Source organism: Callorhinus ursinus, unplaced genomic scaffold, assembly GCF_003265705.2.
Source record: "Callorhinus ursinus isolate GAN/ISIS: 27379988/994484 unplaced genomic scaffold, GSC_fseal_2.0 scaffold103, whole genome shotgun sequence".
NCBI classification, from domain to species: domain Eukaryota; kingdom Metazoa; phylum Chordata; class Mammalia; order Carnivora; family Otariidae; genus Callorhinus; species Callorhinus ursinus.
The window spans coordinates 1,093,061-1,115,789 of record NW_027397165.1 but is presented as its reverse complement, the minus strand read 5'-3'; the positions used below and the strand labels follow the sequence as shown (position 1 = coordinate 1,115,789).

The following is a 22,729-nucleotide window of genomic DNA, read 5'->3' as shown; positions in this document are numbered from 1 at the left end:
CTGTGTGTTTCTCTCTGTAGCAAACACTCTTGTACACAGATCTTTATAAACATCCCTGATTCTTTTTTTTTTTTAAGATTTTATTTATTTGTTTGACAGACAGAGACACAGCGAGAGAGGGAACACAAGCAGGGGGAATGGGAGAGGGAGAAGCAGGCTTCCTGTGGAGCAGGGAGCCCAATGTGGGGCTCGATCCCAGGACCCTGGTATCATGACCTGAGCCAAAGGCAGATGCTTAACCGACTGAGCAACCCAGGTGCCCCATCCCTGATTCTTTTTAATGCTTCATTCCTAGAAGTAGAATTAATGGGTGAAAAAGTGACAAACAAAAAACAAACCAAAAAACCAAACTCATTAATACAGAGAATAAAAGTGGTTGGCAAAGGGGAAGTTGTTTTGTTGGGAGGGATGCACAGCAAAGGGAATATAGTCAAGGACATTGCAATAACGTTGTTTGGTGACAGATGGTGAGTACATTTACCATGGTGAGCACTGAGTAATGTATGGAATTGTTAATTCAGTGTGTTGGACACCTGAATTCAATGTAACTGTGCATGTTAATTATAATTCAATTTAAAATAAATTAATAAAACTAATGAAAATATATGAAGACAAAAAATTTTAAAATACAGGGGTGCCTGGATGGCTCTGTCTGTTAATCGTCTGCCTTTGGCTTGGGTCGTGATCCCAGGGTCCTGGGATCTAGCCCTGGGTCAGGCTCTCTGCTCAGCGGGGAGCTTGCTTCTCCCTCTCCCCTTGCTTATACTTTCTCTATCTCTCTCTGTCAAATAAACAAATAAAATCTTTAAAAAAATTTTTTAAACACATATTGCTAGATGGGCTGTCCAAAAAGGTTGGACCAGCATACATTTCCAATAGCAGTGCATTTTCTTTCGTTTAAAGAGCCAATTTGTGGGATTAAGAAAATTTTGGAAATGAATGACTGAACGATCTTTGCATTTTGGAAAAATAGAGTAACTTCTGATTTTTTGTCTTTTTTTGTCTTTTTATAAAAGTTGTATTCCTTTTTCTTTCCCATGGGGATCACATTTCTAATTCATATTTTGCTAATTTAACTCATATTTGCCATAGAATGGGTGTTAAGGCACTATTTCAATAGGGAAAAACAATCTTTTTATATTCTCAACAGTTTACACTATTTTTCCATATATTGAATATAAGCTCATCTAGATGTTCCTTAGTTGATTTGCAAAGAGAAGATAATAAATAACTGTGACTCTTAAATTGGTGACATGTTTGTGCCCAGGTGTCAGTATCTGGAGACAATATGGTGGAATGTCAACTGGAGACACACAACAACAAGATGGTCACCTTCAAATTTGATGTTGATGGTGATGCACCAGAGGATATTGCAGACTATATGGTAAGTATAATAAAACCAAATTATTTTCCCTTTAGCATTCTGTCTCCTTTTCCCCTCATATTCTCCCCTCATTTATTCAGAGTAATCACTTTTAGAGTACCATTAGTTTTTAAAATTTGCACAGAACTATATTACTTATGATCAAAAGTAAGCCACTGTAACGTCTTTCATTTCGCTATATTTATCTCTAAAATATGAGGGGGTTTTATTAAGAGGTTATCTAGGTCAATGATTCTTATCCTTGGCTGCATGTTAAAGTCACCTTAAGAGCTTTTTAAAAACAAATCCATTGCCTGGGTCCCTAATTAAAACAGAATCTTTGGACATAAGGCCTAAGCATCACTAGTTTGTAAAATACCCCAGGTAATTCTAATGTGTTAGCTACTGATATATATCATCTTACAAATAGGTGTTTAAGTAATGCTCATCATTTCTTTTAGTTTTCATATTTTCTTTGAATTGAGGCTTAAGTTAGTAGTTTTGCCCTTTTTTTAATGCGGGTAAGTAAGGGTGGAAGGAAGAGTACTTAATGCTTTTGTTTCTGACAGTTTTCTTTCTTTCTTTTTTTTTTTTTAAATATTTTATTTATTTATTTGAGAGAGAGAGAATGAGAGATGGAGAGCACGAGAGGGAAAAGGGTCAGAGGGAGAAGCAGACTCCCTGCCTAACAGGGAGCCCGATGCGGGACTCGATCCCGGGACTCCAGGATCATGACCTGAGCCGAAGGCAGTTGCTTAACCAACTGAGCCACCCAGGCGCCCCGACAGTTTTCTTTAGATATGCATTCCTGGAGAAACAGAATTAAACATTTTAAAAGTTAATGTTAGTTCTGCCTCTTGTTTTTTTTCAGTAAATATTTTATTGATCTAATAATTGTTATACAGGAAATAAAACTAAAATTCTTTAGTAACAGTTCTTCTTTTTTTAAAATTTACATATATTATTTGTTTCAAAAATACAGGTCTGTAATTCATCTGTCTTACACAATTCACAGCGCTCACCATGGCACGTACCTTCCCCAACATCCATCACCCAGCCACCCCATCCCTCCCATTCCCCCTCCACTTCAGTTCTGCCTCTTGTTTAACATAATATTTTCTGAACTCTCCAGTTCTTTATAACCTTTAGAGATGTTTCATTTTGTGATTTAAAAACTTGGGTTTGGGCATCCTAGTGGTAATCATAAATATTGCCTCAGTTATGTTCCTCAAATGATAATTTATAGAATGTGAGATGTTTTTAAAATGCTGGCTTTTTCTATGGTAGGTAGTTCCAATCTGACAAATGTCAGCAGTCTCAAAATAAGAATAAGTTAATGTTTTATGTGGCATTTTAGTGTGGTCTTTTTTTTTAAGATTTATTTATTTTAGAGAGCACAGGAGTGCAAGCCGGGGGAGGGGCAGAGGGAGAGAATCTCAAGCAGACTCCCCGCTGAGTGTGGAGCCTGATGCTGGGCTCAGTCTCAAGACCCTGAGATCATGACCTGGGCTGAAACCAAGTGTTGGATGCTAACTGACTAAGCCACCCAGGTGCCCCAGTGCTGGTTGTTTTTAATTCTGTTGTGGCCTTTGTATCTAAATACTTAATTTTCATTTACTTTTCTTTAAGGTAGTCACCATTGATACAATATTAAAATTTTGAGAAACTAAATTTAATAGACTTACTTTTACTTTTGGACAGGTTGAAGATAACTTTGTGCTAGAAAATGAGAAAGAAAAATTTGTAGAAGAATTGAGGGCTATTGTAGGTCAAGCCCAGGAGATCCTTCATGTCCACTCTGCTGCAGATAGAGCCATTGGAATTGACTCTATTATTGTGGAATCCAACAATAACCAAGTAAGAGCAGTTATTTAGCAAATAGATCTTCTCAGATATATATCAAGAACTTCTTTATTTATCTATTCATTTTTAATTCAGACAGGATCATCTGAACAAGTACAGATAAATTCTGCATCCACTCAAACCAGCAGTGAGTATTTTTCATAAAATTTACCATGTGGCTTTTGAAGCAAGACATTTGGAAACTTTAATTTACATACCTTCATTGGGAAAGATGTTAGCCAATAAAGGAAATTAATGAATTGTTAATGTAGGTTTTCCCACACTTGGACAGGCCTTTTTAGCCCAGATGTAAGAAGTAAAACCATTCTCCAGATTTACTTCAAGTGTTAATTTATTTCTGAGTTGTTGCATGGTATGTTACCAGAAAAGCAATCACAGTACTGATGACCTTTAACGGCTTTACTGTTTGAAATTAATTGGTAAGTTGTTTTTTTTTAACCACTGATATGATTTGGACAGGACCTTTCTTAACTAATATCACTATGTTCTAAGTTTGCCTCATGTTTTAATATAGTCATTTATATCTTGATTTCCTTCCACTAGTGTTACACTTCTACCTGCTGTGATCACTGATAAGTTTTTGTAAATCAGATACTAGCTAAACTTCCAGGGACTAAAAGTGGGGTCTTCTGTTTTCTTTTCTGATGACTTTATCTCTCCATTCTTTTCAGCTCTGGTCATGGTTATATTTAGAGTATCTGGGAGGGGGCGAAGAGCCATAGACAAATGAGGACCTGTGAAGGAATTATAACAACATGAAGAAGCAACAGGTGGTGTGGGAGTCATGAAATCAGATACCATTACCCTGAAATTTACTTTGTGTTAGGATGCCAAGGTCCTCCTCTGTTCTTTCTTATTAGGAGGAATTTGAGCAGATTTCTGACTGATAAAGTATGGTAAAGTTTATAAAAAAGAATTACTTATTTGAATAAGTTTACAAAGTAGGAATAAAGATGTGGGGACTTTATTTTTAAGTTGTCATATAGTAAAATTGATTTCTTCCTCTTGGTGTATAGTTCTATAAATTTTAATACTCATAGATTTGTGTAAGCATCATCATAATCAGGATGCAGAACAGGAGATATAGGTTTTATTGGAGAAAGTGCTTTCCAATTTTTTCCAAAATGTGCCCTGCTTCTAATTGCTATTGATATAATGTCTGTTTCATAGATTTTAAAATCCTTCCCTAACAATATCTTGTGCTTAGTCCTTTAGAGTATTTGCCAGCGTTGGGAGGTCTGGTCTTATAAATTACACATATCCTAGTGCTGTTGGAAATGGAGATACAAGACAAATTGGTATTTTAACATGGTTTCCTTAATAGGGTAAACATGTTGACAATTGCTTAGCATATTGATTTTTGCTAATTCTTTCTACAGATGAATCTGCTCCACAGTCATCCCCAGTTGGTCGGTGGCGATTCTGTATCAATCAAACAATAAGAAACCGTGAGGCTCAATCTCCTCCTTCTCTTCAGCAGTCCATGTCTACAGTTCCTGGGCTATCTCTAGTTCCTGGTAAGTGTTCATTGTCTGCCAACTTTCTCCAGACTTGGAGGAGTTACAAAATATATACCATATCTTTAATTTGTGTTCATGGGTATTTTATTCTTATGAGAATTTTCATAAGCATTATTGAAGGTATTATTATTAGGGTATAACTTAAGCCATTTTAAAATGTAATATTTTTCAAATATAATATTTATGGAAAAAAATAAAGTTTTTATTCCTTGACAGGTTGAATTCTGTGTATTTTGAGTCTTATTTACAAGACTTATTCACACAGGTTCTTGTTTGTCCCTTGTTCCTCTTATCCCCTTTGAGTTTGGTTACTAATCCATGCTTTGTATTTATTAATATGTGCCTAGCTATTCTTTGTTATTGTTCCAGGTCCAAGAACCACAAATAATAAGGAAATATCACAGGACACACTGCCCACTCTAGAAAGTAATCCATGCCAGCGTGTATTTTTTGCCTCCAAATCAGAACTCAAGGATGTAGTTGATGGTAAGATGTCTGAATATGCCAGTGTAGAAACTAAGCAGCCAGCTTTATTTTATCGAGTGGAAGATGACAGGCAGATAATGGCACCAGTTACTAGCAGTTCAAGTTACACTGCTACTTCAGTTCGTACAGTTCCAGTTGAATGTGAGGGACTTACCAACCAAGCAGGCATATTTCTACCTGTATATCCATGTCACCAAGCTGCCAGTCAGGCCGATGTACTTATGGTCCCTCCTGGCGAGTCAACTCAGATTGCTGGTAACTCTCTTACAACTCTGGCATTTATGTCTGATCAAAAGCCTCAATCCTTAGCAGTGCAACAGCCAACTATGGATGCAGAGTTTATTTCCCAAGAAGGAGAAACCACAATGAACACTGAAGCGAGTTCTCCTAAGATGGTCATTCCCACTCAGACCCCTGGCCTTGAACTGACTACCCTTCTACCCACTACTTTCCTGGAATCAGATGGGGAAAGACCTCCAAAAATGGAGTTTGCAGACAACCGAATTAAAACTCTGGATGAAAAATTAAGAAACTTGCTCTACCAGGAGCATAGCATATCTAGCATCTATCCTGAGAGTCAGAAGGATACCCAAAGCATAGACTCTCCATTTTCTTCCTCTGCTGAAGATACACTCTCATGTCCAGTGCCAGAAGTCATAGGCATCAGTCACAGTGGAATTCAAGATAGTCCTGCACAGTCCCCTAATTTTCAGCAGACAGGCTCTAAGATTCTGTCCAATGTGGCTGCAAGTCAGCCTGCTAACATATCAGTATTCAAAAGGGACCTGAATGTGATAACTTCTATACCCAGCGAATTATATTTACATGTAAGTATTATTCTTTCTAATCAATTTCTTATCCTTGTACTTTTAAAGAAATTCCCTCTTTTCTAAAGTTATATCCTTTGAAGTGAAATTGTCTATGCCACAGGATTCTGAGGTCACAGGTATTTAAGAAGGCCATGATTTTGGCTGCAGGTGCCCGGAATTTCTAGATAGAGATGACAGAGGTATCTTTGGTGAGAGAGCCCTCTGGTGAATTAGCTAGGAACTTGCAAGGATGTCATTTTTGTATTAGTGACAGAACAGGACTGATTTATAGATTGTTTTAGTGGATAGGAAGAACTGACTTTTAGATTTCCACTTAAAAGTGCCCATTACCAATCTCCTTTCTTAAAAGTTTATGGTTTTAGTTTAATCTTGTTTGGTGGGTTTTATTTGAAAAAAAAAACTTATTAATTTTTTAAGTTTTTATTTAAATTCTAGTTCACATCCAGTGTAATATTTGTTCAGGTGTATAATATAGTGATTCAACACTTCCACCCAATATCCTGTGCTCATCACAAGTGCCCTTCTTAATCCTTATCGCCTACTTAGCCCCTCCCTCCACCCACTTCCTCTCTGGTAACCATCACTTTGTTCACTAGAGTTAAGAGTCTGATTCTTGGTTTGCCTCCTCCCCTAACCCGTGTTCCTTTGTTTTGTTTCTTAAATTCCACATATGAGTGAAATCATATGGCGTTTTTTTTAAGTTATGTAACATAGGAACTTAATTTCCCTTTTCTATTCCTTCAGATCACAGGAGTAATGACTATCTGGTGTTTATCCACTATTTGGTACTTATCCTTCTTAAGCTTACATGGATCTATTTACATACCTATAACTTTTTCTAAAAAATTTTATTTATTTATTTGACAGAGAGAGACACAGTGAGAGAGGGAACATAAGCAGGGGGAGTGGGAGAAGCAGGCTTCCCGCGGAGCAGAGAGCCCAGTGCGAGGCTCGATCCCAGGACCCTGGGATCATGACCTGAGTCGAAGGCAGACACTTAATGACTGAGCCACCCAAGCATCCCCTACATTATCTATAACTTTTTATTTACAAAAATAGGATTGTGCTATATGCATATTGGTCTGCAAATTTATCTTGTCATTTTTACAGTATATCATAGATATATTTCTAAATCTTCACCGCTGTATCTCTTTATTATTATTATTATACAAGTAGTATATGTGTGTATATAAAATAAAATCCATCCTACTTCCAAACCTATAGACATAGCTGGTAATGAATCTTTCCAGACATAGTTTTAATTAATATACAAATATGTGTATAATCATACTTCTCTTTTTTAAAGATTTTATTTATTTATTTGAGAGAGAAAGAGAGCATGAGCAGGGGGAGGGGTAGAGGGACAAGGAGACTCCCGGCTGAGTGGGGAGCCCAACTTGGGGCTAGATCCCCCCCAAGATCATGACCTGAGCTGAAGTCAGATGCTTAACCGACTGAGCTACCTAGATGCCCTAATCATACTTCTTTATTACATATTTACAAAGACATAGATATATATGTTATCTACATCTGTTTCTCTACATACATGTGCTGTTCTGCATTTTTTTCAATTATGAACATTTACCCATGGTGGTACACGTAGTTCCACCTCACATTTTTTATTATTTTATTTTTTAGTTTTTAGTTTTTTAAAGATTTTATTTATTTATTTGACAGAGAGAGACACAGTGAGAGAAGGAACACAAGCAGGGAGAGTGGGAGAGGGGAGAGCAGGCTTCCCGCCGAGCAAGGAGCCCGATGTGGGGCTCGATCCCAGGACTCTGGGATCATGACCTGAGCCGAAGACAGACGCCCAACGACTGAGCCACCCAGGCGCCCCACGTTTTTTATTTTTTTAAAGATTTTACTTCTTTATTTGACAGAGACACAGTGAGAAAAGGAACACAAGCAGGGGGAGTGGGAGAGGGAGAAGCAGGCTTCCCGCCGGGCAGGGAGCCTGATGCAGGGCTCGATCCCAGTACCCTGGGATCATGACCTGAGCCGAAGGCAGGCGCTTAACGACTGAGCTACCCAGGCGCCCCTCACTTATGTTTTTTAAACAATGGCATAATATTCCCTTGAATAGATATAACTTAAAGATTTATATTGTTGTAAACTAGTAATTTTAAATTATGTAATTAATATATAAACAGGAAAGCAATTTGGAAGGATAGAAAATGAAAAGTAATTATGTTAACAACTTCTTATACCCCATTCTACTCCCCAAACACTCTTAAGTTCCTGGTTTTAATTCTTGAAGTCATTGCCATTAATAACTTGTAAATAATATACTTATTTATCTATTTTTTGATTTAATAATTTTCAGCAATACCTAATAATTCACTGCTATGAAGGATGAGGAAATTATATATTTTCCCTTTCCTCTTCTTTCCCATATACCTCCCAGTTTTTATTACTTGTATTACTTCTTAATACTGGCAAGGTTTATAACATCTACATTTTTTTCCTGTAACACTGGCTGGGCTTTGTCTGTAGGTTGATTTGAAGAATTGAAGGTCAGTAACCAGCATTTATATTATGATTATATGTGTTATCTGATGATCATGTAATAATATTAGAACCATAAAAAAATGAAATATAATTTTCTGTCATTTAAATTTTGTTGCTCAAAGGATAGCCTTTCAAGTGTGAAGGTCAAATGGATTCTTTTGTTTAAGTGTCCATTGCTACTTCTGGGTCAAATTTACTTGCCACTCTTTCTGATGTCCTAGAATTCCTTCCCCCCCCCCGAAATGCTTCTATGAGTAATATTTTTAAATAAGTTGTATGAGTGACTAATTTGTTTTTTTTTTTAAGTCCAAAATTGCCTTTGTTTTGCTTCACACTTGATTAAGTATACATGGTAGGGTCATTTTGAGTTAATTTTTGTATATGGTGTGATATAAGGGTTCACCTTCATTCTTTTGCATCTGACTATCCAGTTGTTCCAGCACCATTGTTATTCTCTTTGTTGTTATTATCAATGGAATTGTTTTCTTAATTTCCTTTTCAGATTTTTCTTTGCTATTGTATAGAAATACAACTAATTTTTAAGTGTTGATGTATCCTTCAATTTTGCTGAGTTTGTATATCATTTAGGATTTTCTGTATAATATATAAGATCATATCGTCTGTAAAAAGAGATAGTTTATTCATTTCCTGTTTTTCTTATCTATTAACTTTTCATTGCATGCTTTCCATCTCTTTGTCCTTTTGCTTTTTGTACTGGGAGAATTTCTCAATTTTGAAGCTGTTTCAGTTTCCTATGCAGCTATTTTTTTTGTCAAGGATTCTATTTTTTTTTATTTTAATTATTTTTATTTTTTTTTCACTTTTTTAGAGAGGGGAAGAGAGAAGGGCAGAGGGAGAGGGAGAGAGAGAATCTTAAGCAGGCTCCACACCCAGCACACAGCCCAATGCGGGGCTCAATCTCACAACCCTGAGATCATGATCTGAGCTGAAATCAAGAGTTGGATGCTTAATCCACTGAGCCACCCAGGCGCCCCAAGGATTATATTTTTAATTTTCAGTAACTGTAGTTCATTTTTCTTATGGTTGTATTATCTTCACATATCTTTCTGGAGATATTAAGTATTATTCTATGTTATTGATGCTATTTCCTTGGCTATTCTTCTTATTATTGAATTTAGTGTTTTCTTTCTTTTTTAAAATTTTTATTTATTTACTTTTTATGTAGGCGTCACACACACCCAGTGTGGGGCCTCAACTCATGACCCTGAGATCAAGAGTCACACACTCTACTGACTGAGCCAGCCAGGTGCCCCTATTGTTTGCTTATAGTGTTGATTTCCCATAAGTGGTGATTCTTAGATTCATCTTTTCTTTTTCCCCTGTAAGATTCCTTGTTTGTCTCTCTAAATGCCATATATAATTATTGTAGCCTTCCTCCTGTAATTGTGGGAAAGGCATGGGACATGCTTCTTGGCTCTGAATATTACAGCTTTTCTCGAAATGCTGCCTAGAGGGTAGCTTAATAATCTTCAAAGCTGGAAGGGCTTTCCCTTCCTCCTGGATGTTGTCTCCTTCCTACATTGCTGATTGGGCCACAGACATTTTCCTCTCACCAGTCTTATTTGGGAGCAGATGGCTCTGCTGTCTTTTGCTTGCTGTGGAGGTAGGGAGGGAAAGAAGAACTGCCTGGTTATTCTTTCTCTGGTACCCCAACCAGTTTAGTCTCCCATTCAGTGAGTAAGTCAAGATCTCTTTTTGTGAAGCTCAAATTCTAGTCAGGGCAGATAGACCCTAAATAAATAAATAAAGGAAAGGGCTATTATAGAATGAGGAGGGGATTACTTTATATAAGGGGTCAGGGAGGAACTTGTGTGTGGTGGTAACATTCGTAGGTGGAGACCTGCTCAAGGAACCAAAAGAAGTCCAGGAAGTAGGAGAGTGTTATGAGATGATGTTGAGGCAGATAGGAGACAGATTGGGTACAGCTTTGTAAGCGTTCTAGCCAACCACTCTTCCTTTTGGTTGGCCAGGGCTCTCTCTCACTGCCTAGATCTGCCGCCCAAGTTTGCAGCATTTTGAAATAGTTCCTGCATGTGTCATGGGCTGCTTTTTCCTCCTTTAATTATATATGCCTGTGTCTATGTCTCTTTTTTCTGTCATATCTATGGATTTGGATTGATAAGGTAGGCTAGAACTTGTACTTAACTTACCATCTTGATCAGTTATTACTTATTAAAAATTTTCTGTAATTTCAGTGGGACCAATGCAGCATTTTCTAAATTTAATATTATTGAAAAATTTTTTCTCTTCATGAAAGTAGCATTATTACTAGTCCAGAATGAGCTTTTTTTTTTTTCCAAAATAGGACTTTGGAAAATAAGAACTAATTGTTCAGAATTTTAATAACTGCTGACCTGCCCTGAGTGTTAATGCTTATTCAAGACTCTGGTATACTTAATGCCACTTAGGCTGTCTTCCTGCAGACAAATGCTAAATCCCATTCTTTGAACTTTTTAATACTCATTTAATTCTAGATTAGTAGAGATGATTCTCATGTTTCCCAAAGTTGTGTGTTTTTGTATTAATTATTATAGAGGATTTATTTTTAAAGTACTCATTTAGAATACAACAGTTAATTCTGACATTTTGTTGTCAGAGTGATGGGAGGACAAGAAGAGAGTGATTTTATAGCCAGCTGTGGCCTGATGTTAACAAGTTTTAGAGCAAGAATTTGAAATAATTTCAAGGCCCATTGTAAATATCTGTGTGCTTACATAAAGTAAGAAATTTGATTTGGTAATATTTCTCTATAAATCTAAATGCCTAGATATCTTGTTTTTCTATGTTATCATGTATGTTAGGCATCTTTCACTCTCAAATAATATGAGCATAAATGAAAGTTTCATTTTAAGAGCATAGGGTTTCAGTAACCTCTTTTAGTAAATAAAGCATATGAAGGAATAATTTTCATTTTCATTTTTCAAAGTTGCTATAATGAAAAATATTCTAGGGTGGAAGATTAATATTCTGCTCTGTATTTATCTGAAGTCCAAATAATATTTTTAAAGAAAGAGGAAGGATTAATTCCTATAAGTTGAATACTGCAGATTCACTCTGATATGCAGGCAGACATAGCATTCTGTTTTTGATTACTGATTAGTCCATGCAAGAAACTCCAATGGTATAAAAAACTGATTCATCTTACGTAAATTATCACCATTTTGGTTTTTCTCTTTTTGTCTCCATTAGGAGATGTCCCCAGATGCTTCACTTCCAGGGGATCCAGAGGCCTATCCTGCTGCTGTGTCAAGCGGTGGAGCCATTCATCTGCAGACAGGAGGTGGATATTTTGGCCTAAGCTTTACTTGTCCTAGTCTCAAAAATCCTATTAGCAAGAAATCCTGGACTCGCAAATTAAAAAGCTGGGCATACAGGCTACGGCAGTCAACCAGCTTTTTCAAGAGATCAAAAGTCCGTCAAGGTAGTGTGCTTACAGTCAGGGACATAGACTAGGTAACATCATTTTTCATTTACTTCTGTTTTTTTTTGTTTGTTTGTTTGTTCATATACAAACCTTACCACTTTTTCCACGTAGCCCATGTATGTGACATGTCCCATTAATGTCATTGCCATTTTATTTTTCCTTTTGTAACTAATTTGGTTTTACAGTTACTCATTTCATGTAGATACTAAGTCTCGGGATAAATCTTACAATGTCTGATTTTAAGTTAGGGACTTCTACAGTGTTGCTTATTACATTAACACTTTTTAATTATCTAGCAGGGGTTAAGCTTTTTCTACTTTTCTTCATTTTTTGGTAATGTAAACAGATTTAGTCTTAACAAACAATTTTCTCTTTTCTGCTTACAATTGCACAAAACTTGCAGTGGAAGCAGAAGATACGAGATCAGCAGTTGCTCCTGATCCCATTCCTCTGACGGGAGAGTCCTCGGCTGATACTAGGGCTTTGAGTAGATGTAAAGCGATGAGTGGATCATTTCAGCGGGGTCGGTTCCAGGTTTGTGTCTTTGGTTGAATCTTTATCTACAAGGGCATTGTACAAGATAATAGCATTGAAGATCTTGGTATTTATATGATACTTATTTTAAATGTATATTATTGTCATATTTAATTTTTTCCCCTAATACCCATCCCCTCACCTTTTGTAGACTTCCAGTAAAGGTGAATCTAAAGAAATGGGGATTTTAGTAGCTGGAAAAGAGCACAGAAATGAGTCATCATTTTTCAGTGGGTGGTTGGGTCACCTTTTTTATAAATCTATTTCTTGTCCTTTAGAATCTCAGCAACTTGAATTATTGAATTTTTTTAAAGTGTGGAATTTTGTTTGAGCAATTTGAAGCCAACTCTTTTTACTCAAGGGGCCTAATTGAAAGACTTTGAAATGAGAATTATAGATGGGGTTTTTAAGTTTGGGTATTATCGATATGTGTACATCACAGCAGACCATCCACTTATCTGTGCCATATTTTGATATTGAATTTCTTCATGGGTTTACTCTGGTTAGAGCCAGCCACTTTTGCCTTTTTGTATCTCAGGTGATTACAGTTCCTCAGCAGCAGTCAGTGAAAGTGACATCTTTTGGAATAGAACACACACCAGCATTCCATAAAATGACAACCCATTCTAGTGAAGAAGCTCTAGCCTTTACGGACAGAGCAAAGTCTCAATTAGTGGAAATGGAACCTGCCACGCACAATCCACCGACTTCACTTTCTTCTCAGAAGTTACGAGCTCTTCATGAAACCTTCAAAGAAGGTAAAAGAATTCCCAAACAAGGTTACAACTTCTCATCTTTCAGCACAGCTTGTGAGACTGATGTATCTTCAATGACCCCAGAAAAAGAGTTGGAAGAGAACTCAGCCACGGGAAGTAGTATGCATTCTGGACTTGAACTGTTGTTTAAAGAGAGAGAGATACTTACTGCTGGGAAACAGCCTAGCTCTGATAGTGAATTTTTAGCCACTCTTGCTGGCAGAGGGAAGTCAGTGGCAAAGACTGGTCCAGAGAGTGACCACTGCTTACCACTCCGTGAAGAAAAAGCCTGTGCTCAGACACAGAGCTCACTCTTCTATTCACCATCTTCTCCAATGAGCAGTGATGATGAGTCAGAAATAGAGGACGAGGATTTGAAGGTGGAGCTTCAAAGATTACGAGAAAAGTAAGATTGTTTCTCTTTTGTCACAAATCTGGTTGCCTGGAGTTTTATAGAACTAAGTATTTGACTGATAGCTAATTTACAATTGGTGACTTTTTAAAAAAAGATTTACTTATTTATTGATTTACTTACTTACTTGAGGGAGAGAGAGAGTGTGTGTGTGTGCGCACAGGGAAGGGGCGGAGGGAGAGGGAGAGAATCTCCAGCAGACTCTGTGCTGAGCATGGAGTCCAACATGGGGCTCGATCTCATGACCCTGAGATCATGACCTGAGCCAAAACCAAGAGTCAGATGCTTAACTGACTGAGCCACCCAGGTGCCCCACAATTGGTGACATTTTAATGATTGAAAATTTTTGATGATTGAAAACTACAAAGATAGCATCAGATCTCACAGGTCAGGGGCTCAGTCCCACAGATGCCAATCATAAGTCCAAGTAGTATTACCTATGCTTCAAAGGTTCCCACAAGCCCTTCCTTGGGTTCAATTAATTTACTAGAGCAGCTTACAGAACTCAGGAAGAACAGTTTACTTAGTAGATTATCAGTTTATTATAAAAGGACACAACTCAGGAACAGCCAGATGGCAAGATACAGGGGAAGGGGCATAAAGCTTCCATGCCCTCTTGGGAGTACCAGCACCTTCATGTTTTTACCAACCTGGAAACTCTCCAAACCCTACAGTAAGGGATTTTTATAGAAATTTCATTATGGTAGGCATGATTCATTTAAATCATTGGCCACTGGCGATTAATTCGGTCTCTAACTCTGTCCCAGAGGTGGAGTGGGAGGGGCTGAAAATCCCATCCGCTAATCACTTGGCTGATTCTCCTGGCAATCAGCCCCCAACCTTAGGGGCTATTCAAGTCAGTTCATTAATATAAACTCAGGTGTGATTCCAAGGGGCTTATTATAAATAATAAGATTTCTGGGGCACCTGGGTGGCTCAGTCGTTAAGCGTCTGCCTTCGGCTCAGGTCATGATACCAAGGTCCTGGGGGTCAAGCCCTGCATCAGGCTCCCTGCTCTGCGGGAACCCTGCTTCTCCCTCTCCCACTCCCCCTGCTTGTGTTCCTCTCTCGCTGTGTCTCTCTCTGTCAAATAAATAAATAAAATCTTTAAAAAAAAATAAATAATAAGATTTCTTTCACCTTTATCACTCTAGAGCTACTTTAGGAACTAGAGCTATTTGAGGACAACAGACCAAATATTAAAATAAAAGATCCTCCAATTGCTCTTTATAGCTTAGGAAATTACTAGGGTTTTAGGAGCTGTATTCTAGGAACAGGGATAAAGACCAAATATATATATTTTAATATAAATCATAATATCACAACAGTAAAAAAGCACACAGAACAATCTCTTATTTCTCATGCCCTAATCTCATTTCTCAGAGGCAACCACTGTGAACTGTTTGGTATATATCTTGCCTGTCATTTTTCTGTGCATTACATATACTTTTTGCCTTTTATGAAAGTGAGGTCATAATATACATGTTATTCTACAATTTTTTTACTTAACACTGTTGCTTATATATATATATATATATATATATATATATATACACACGTTTGCACAAATAATCTTTATTCCACATATTAGAATAGCTATTTAAAGTTTATTTAATCACTTATTAATGGACATTTCAGCTTTATTCCATGTTTTGCTTATGTAAGCAATGTTGGAGTAAACAACCTTATATTTTTACATACTTATGTGAGTATTTTTTGTAGGATAGATACCTAAAAGTAGAATTTCTGGGTTAAAAGGTATGTATACTTTAAATTGATAGATACTGCTAAAATTGTTGTTCAGGGTGGCTATACCATTTTATGCACCAAACAAATATATGTGAAAGTGGGGTGCCTGGCTGGCTCAGTCAATAGAGCATGTGACTCTTGATCTTGGGATTGTGAGTTCCAGCCCATGTTGGGCATAGAGATTACTTTAAAAATATATATATACACATATATATGAAAGTGACTGTTTTCCCACTTCTTAACAACATTGGACTGGATATTATTGATTCTTTTAGTTTTATTCCAATCAGATAAATTAAAAATATTTCTTAAGAAATAATTGTATTCTCCTACTTAATAGTGAAGTTGTACATATCTCATATTGGCTACTTGTATTTCCTTCTCATATTCTTTCCCCTTTTTCCTATAAGGTTGTTTCTTTTTTTCTTATTGATTTTTTAGAAGATTTTATGTATTTATTTGAGAGAGAGTGAGCGAGCATGACTGGGGGTGGGGAGCAGAGGGAGAGGGAGAAGCAGACTCCCCACTGAGCAGGGAACCCAATGAGGGCTCGATCCCAGGACCCTGAGATCATGACCTGAGCCGAAGGCAGCCACTTAACCGACTGAGCCACCCAGGCACCCTTTTTGTATTGATTTTTAGGAACTATTTATATATTCTGAATATTAACCTTTTACTATATGTTGCAAATATTTCGTTATTTATACTTGCAACATATAATAAAGAAAAGGTTAATATTATCAATATATGTGATTTTAAATTGTATTTCATTATCTTTCACTATATTGAAGTTTTAAAATTTGTTCTTGTCAATTTGTTCACTTTTTTCTTAATGTCTGATTAGTTTAATGTTGAATTTAGGAAGGCATAGCCCATCCTAAAATTGTGAATATTCTGTATTTTCACATTCTTAATCTAAATTCCTTGTTAAACTTTCCTTGTATTGGTGTAGTTTCTTGAGTCGTCTGTATGGTGCCAGTGCTATTAAAATGCTTTCTGCATGATTTTCATTTAGACACATTCAGGAGGTGGTAAATCTTCAAACCCAGCAGAATAAGGAGCTGCAGGAGCTCTATGAACGCCTTCGGGCAATTAAAGATAGCAAAATCCAGTCATCAGAGGTTCCTCTGCCACCTTCGTCACCACGCAGACCAAGATCTTTCAAAAGCAAACTTCGTGGCCGCCCCCAGTCCTTGACACACGTGGATAGTGGCGCAGCTGCTACAGGTAAATTGGTCTTAAAAGTGATTTAAAAAACCTGGTCAAATAACAGCAAAATAATAAATATAATGATGATATAATTTATTTCTTATTACGCTAAGATGCTTTAAAGAAGTACACGTTATCCTGAGATTCTTTTCTACCTTTTTGGTATTAGATATTCTTTTATGAAATAATGGTGAGGATAGATGATAGATTTTGGAGAGCAGATGAGTGTGTTTTATGTTTTCATTTGGAAAACAAACACCTGGAAGCCCAACTTCAATCTCCCAAATAGTTTTTGAAATGTTATCAGTCATTGGGAACTAGAGTTTGTTGAGGAGTTTGTAGCTAACAAAGATAATCTTAAAAATACTGTCGTGTTCTATGTGATGTAAGAGATCATTGTTTATTATTTATGAGAATATTAGAAAAATGTACTACTTTGATTTGAAAAAAGAGCATCAGTCTCTTCTTAATAAAGAACTTGTTAATCGGGTCAGACTTCTTGGTTACATGTGCATAGTCAAGTGGGGGTTGAGGGTGAACAATAAGGATATATGTGAGATCTCAACAGAATTTGTGGTAGACAGAATAATGGCCCCTATGTCTTTGTGCAAATTCCTGGAACCTCTGACTATGTTTGGTTATATGGCAAAGAGGAGTGGAGGTTGTAGATGGAATTAAGGTTGCTAATTAACTGACTTTAAAATAGGGAGATTATCCTGGATTACTCGGGTGGGCCCAAAGTAATCACAAGGGTCCTTTAAAGTGGAAAAGGGAGGCAGAAGAGAGGGTCAGAGAAAAGATGTGAGGAGGGAAGCATTGTCAGACAGATGCAACATTGCTGGCTTGGAAGGTGGAGGAAGAGGGCCACAAACCAAGGAATTTAGGCTGCCCCTAGAAGCTGGGAAAGGCTGGGGAACAGATCTTCTCTAGAGCCTCCAGAAGGAGTGAAGCCCTGCCAGCACATTGATTGTAGTCCAGTGAGACCCATGTTGGACTTCTAACCTACAGTACTATAAGATAATAAATCTGTGTTGTGTTGGTATGGATGTCAGCCACTAATCTATGGTAATCAGTTATAGCAACAATGGAAAACTAATACAGAACTCAAGAATGGGAATTCTTCTTTGTGATCCTCATAAAGATAGAACTGAAGGGTAAACTTAGATTGAGGGCAACTTTGGGAGTTTAATAGCAAAAGCATGTGGACTTTCAGTCTAATACTCTACCATTAATTGCTATACTTTTAAAAAAAGATTTTATTTATTTATTAGAGAGCAAGCATGAGAGAGAGAGCACAAGCAGGGGTGGGAGGTAGAGGGAGAAGCAGACTCCATGCCTAGCAGAGAGCCCAACACAGGACTCGATCCCAGGACCCTGGGATCATGACCTGAGCTGAAGGCAGATGCTTAACCAACTGAGCCCCCCAGGCACCCTAATTGCTATACTTTATTTTATTCTGTTTTGTTCTTTTCTTTAAAGATTTTATTTATTTGTCAGAGGGAGAGAGAGAGAGAGAGAGAGCACAAGCAGGGCGAGCGGCAGGCAGAGGGAGAAGCAGGCTCCCCACTGAGCAAGGAGCCTGATGCAGGACTCGATCCCAGGACCCTGGGATCATGACCTGAGCTGAAGGCAGATGCTTAATCTACTGAGCCACCCAGGTGCCCCAATTCTGATTTGTTCTTAAGTGACTTGCTCTTTTTATGTAGTTTCTGTTTCCCCAGAACTTTGACTTGCAGATGGCTTTAGTTTGTTATGATCCAAAGCATTTTTTGACTTTCCAATTCCTGCTTAACTGGCCCTTGTCAGATTCCAGAGATAGAAAATTGACTGACCCTGCTCATCTTTTTCATGCCAAGAAATGGGCCAGAGGCCATTGCCTATCCTATTGTTGGGCTCTCTTCCAGTCAGGTTGTTAAGGATTTTTTCTGCGTGGGTGAGCACGGTTCTTTGTCAGGCCACTTTGAAGAATGAAGAGGTAGACCAGACAGAGTGGTGGGCAGCAAAGCAAGGTTTATGGAGTGATAGCAAAGTGATAGTCCAGAGCTCCCAAGGAGGGAGGGGACCCGAGAGGGTTGCCACCAGTTTCTAAGTCTAGGGTTTTTTATGGACTTGTTGGTGGGCTGTTTTCATCTAATTAAGCTTCCCTGTGCCTGTCATCCAATCAGGTTTTTGTCATATGGGAAAGGGTAGAGGGCTCCTCCCAGAATGGTGTAAAATCCTTTTAAGGGTGATTTCCTCTTAGGACGGAGGGCCCCTTGTCCCTGCCTGCCTGCCTTCCAACTGTCCTTCATCAATATCTGTTGTTGAGCCACTGTAGTGAATTTTTTATTTCAGTTATTTTTAAACTCCAGAATTTCTATTTTTAAAAAAACGTTTCTATCTCTTAATATTTTCTATTTAGTGTGAGACATTTTTATCATACTTTCCTTTAAATTTTTAGGCATAGTTTCCTTAAATTTGAATACAGATTTTGTCTACTAAGACCAAAATCTAGGCCCCCTTCAGGATGTTTTTGTTGACTTTTTTTCTGTATATGTGTCATTCTTTTCTGTTTCTTTGCATGTATCTTATTTTGTGATTAAAAACTGGACATTATAGATAATATATTGTAACAGCTCTGGTATCAAATTCTTCCACCCTCTTCCCCACCAAGGTCTGTTGTATTTTGTTTGTTTGTTTATTATTGTTATGGTATTTTCTTGTTGCTACTTATTTGTTTACTGATTTTCCAACACTACTCTGTATTCCCTGCAGTGTATGGCCATTGAGTTCTTTGCAAATTTAAAAAAAATTTGTTTTTATTTTTAAGTCTGGCATGCTGATGGTCACACCTGAGCCAGTACATTTAGTGGTGAGCCAATGATTTGTCAGAAGATTTCATTAAATGCCTCATCTGGATGTTTTTGTCAAGGGGATCTCTGTGAGAAGGCACACTTTCAAGCTTCACTTTATAAGACAACCTTTGAATTTATTTCCTGCTTGCGCAGGAACTGAAGTTCAGCCGGAATTGAGTGATTGGTACTTTCTCCTTTCTCAGGTCTTTCCTGGCATGCCAGACATTTCTGGATATTTGTAATTTGTGTCGTCTCTTTTTTTTTCCTTGTCAGTCTTGATAGCGGTTTATCAATTTTATTGATCTTTTCAAAGATATCCAGTGTTTGTTTTTATTGGTTTTCTTTATTGTTTTCCTGTTTTAACTTTCATTGATTTCTACTCTTTATTATTTTCTTCCTCCTACACATGCCTTGTTTTTATTTTGCTCTTTTTCTAATTTCTTTAAATGGAAGCTAAGATTATTTCTTAAAGATTTATTTATTTATTTTAGACAGGGAGCACACGTGAGCACAAGCATGTGCCAACAAGCGGGGTGGGGGAAGGAGCAGAAGGAGAGAGGATTGAGAGAGACTCCTTAAGCAGAATCCCCGCTGAGCATGGAGCCCTACTCGGGGCTCAGTCCCAGCACTCTGAGATCATCACCAGAGATGAAATCACTAGTCTGTTGCTTAACCAGCTGAGCCACTCAGGTACCCCGGAAGCTAAGATTGTTGTTGTGTGAGACCTTTCATTTTATAATACAAGCTTTTAATGCTATAAATTTTCCTAAAAGTACCACTTTGACTACATCTGCTAAGATTTTTAAAAATTAAGCTTTATTTTGGGGGGACAGTTTTAGATTTATAGAAAAATTGTTAAGATAGTACAGAGAGTTTCCAATTTCCATGAGATAGTACTGAGAGTACCCCACACCCAGTTTTCCCAATTACTAGCATCCTACCTTCATATGGTATATTTGTCACAACCAATAAACCAATCTTGATACATTATTATTAACTAAAGTCCATATTTCACTCTGATTTCCTTAGTTTTTACCTTATCTTTTTTCTGTCCCAGGATTCCATCCAGGGTACCAAATTATTTAGTGTTCATGTCTCCTTAGGCTTTTCTTGGCTCTAACAGTTTCTCAGAACTTCCTTGTTTTTGATGACCCTGAAAGTTTTGAGGAGTACCAGTCAGCTATTGTGTATAATTTTGTTTTTGAACTTTTTTTTACTTACTAGCACCAGAAGGTGCTCTAGGCTAATTTTCTATATTTCCTGCCCCAGTCTTAGGAGCCACCGTTTCCAAAAGGAATCCTAATTACTTTTATTGGAGAATAGACTATCCTGCTTCTCCTCCTCCCCTCTGCTCCTCCCCTCTGCTCACGCGCATGCGCACATGCTCTCTCTCTCTCGCTCACTTGCTTTTTCAAATAAATAAAATCTTAAAAAAATAATCCTATCTAGAATGTTGATTTTTTTACTTCTTTTTTTAATTTAATTTAATTTAATTATGTTATGTTAGTCACCATATAATACATCATTTGTTTTTGATGTAGTGATCCACAATTCATTGTTTTCATATAACACCCAGTGCTCCATGCAGTACGTGCCCTCCTTAATACCCATCACTGGGCTAACACATCCCCCTCCCCCCTCCCCTCTAAAACCCTCAGTTTGTTTCCCAGAGTCCATAGTCTCTCATGGTTCATCTCTCCCTCTAATTACCCCCCTTCATTTTTCCCTTCCTTCTCCTAATGTCCTCCCTGCTATTCCTTATGTTCCACAAATAAGTGAAACCATATGGTAATTGACTTTCTCTGCTTGACTTATTTCACTTAGCGTAATCTCCTTCAGTCCCATCCATGTTGATGTAAAATTTGGGTATTCATCCTTTCTGATGGCTGAGTCATATTCCATTGTATATATGGACCACATCTTCTTTATCCATTCATCTGTTAAAGGGCCTCTCAGCTCTTTCCACAGTTTGGCTGTTGTGGACATTGCTGCTATGAACATTGGGGTGCATATGGCCCTTCTTTTCACTACATCTGTGTCTTTGGGGTCAATACCCAGGAGTGCAATTGCTGGGTCATAGGGTAGCTCTATTTTTAAATTTTTGAGGAACCTCCACACTGTTTTCCAAAGTGGCTGTACCAACTTGCATTCCCGCCAACATTGTAAGAAGGTTCCCCTTTCTCCATAACCTCTCCAACATTTGTTGTTTCTTGCCTTGTCAATTTTTGCCATTCTAACTGGTGTAGGGTGGTATACTGTAAGGTGGAACAGAATGTTGATTTCTTTTTTTATTAGGAAGTAATTGACCCAGTTTTTTTAGAAGGTTTATTCATTTATTTTAGAGAGAGAGCGCGCGTGCACGCGATCATGCACAAGTGGGGGGAGGGGCAGAGAGAGAATCTCAAGCAGACTCCCTGCTGAGTGTGGAGCCCTATGTGGGCTCAATTCCACGACCCATGAGATCATGACCCGAGTCAAAACCAATTGTTGGCTGCCCAACAAACTGAGACCAGTTATTTTTACCTTGTGAGTTCTAGCCTATCTTCTTTGGTCTGTTGTTCCAATGTCAGTTCAGTTGCATTACCTCTGTGGTACTCTTCGGATCTTTCCCACATGTCGGTCTTCCAGTGGTCAGTCTCAGTCTTTGGCAGTTGTCTTAGTTCAGTTCTCATGTCTTTGGTGTACTGCATTTTTCGTTGCTGAGAGAAAGGAGTATGCTCAAGTGTGCCCCCTCATAATAGGAAGTCTGTGCATAAATTTCTCTAGATTCCTGTGTCTTTTTCCCTTGCTGATCCTATCATGCATCTTTTTACTGTAATAAACTTAGCTGTGAATACAACTATATGTTGAGTCCTTACACCTTTGATTGAATCACTGAATCTGTGAGTGGTCTTGGGGACCCTGAAACATAATTGCATTTGATAATCTCAATCCTCAAAATAACTGTAAGGTAGGTAGAAGTTAATGTCTGTCTCTTATAGGTAAGAAGACTAAAGTTAGTGAGATTAAACTACTTCCCTAGAACCTCAGTTCATAAGTGAGGGAATCCAAATCTGTTTAACCCCAAACAAAGCCTTGGTTCTTCACTGTTATTCTGCATTGCCTCCTAATACCAGAAATTGTGTCTACAGTGGGTGAGAGGAGGCAATGGAGGATTATAGAGGGTGATAGTGGTCTGAGACTGCTACATACAGCTTGTAGTATTTGAGTTGGTCTTG

General features: G+C 37.7%; 1 protein-coding gene across 4 annotated transcripts in view; it reads left to right on the top strand.

Moving 5' to 3' along the window:
- The window catches only part of WNK3 (WNK lysine deficient protein kinase 3), a 161,428-nt gene that overhangs the window by 125,649 nt on the left and 13,050 nt on the right, over window positions 1-22,729 (top strand). For 2 of the 4 annotated variants that reach the window (XM_073889219.1, XM_073889218.1), the window contains 9 exons: window positions 1,268-1,384; window positions 3,065-3,220; window positions 3,302-3,353; window positions 4,606-4,743; window positions 5,116-6,059; window positions 11,784-11,874; window positions 12,422-12,552; window positions 13,091-13,713; window positions 16,484-16,695. In XM_073889219.1, the coding sequence (XP_073745320.1) occupies window positions 1,268-1,384; window positions 3,065-3,220; window positions 3,302-3,353; window positions 4,606-4,743; window positions 5,116-6,059; window positions 11,784-11,874; window positions 12,422-12,552; window positions 13,091-13,713; window positions 16,484-16,695 (2,464 nt within the window). Of the gene's footprint in view, window positions 1-1,267; window positions 1,385-3,064; window positions 3,221-3,301; window positions 3,354-4,605; window positions 4,744-5,115; window positions 6,060-11,783; window positions 12,016-12,421; window positions 12,553-13,090; window positions 13,714-16,483; window positions 16,696-22,729 lie in introns of all 4 variants that reach the window. The other 2 variants (XM_073889217.1, XM_073889216.1) reach the window with 1 other exon arrangement.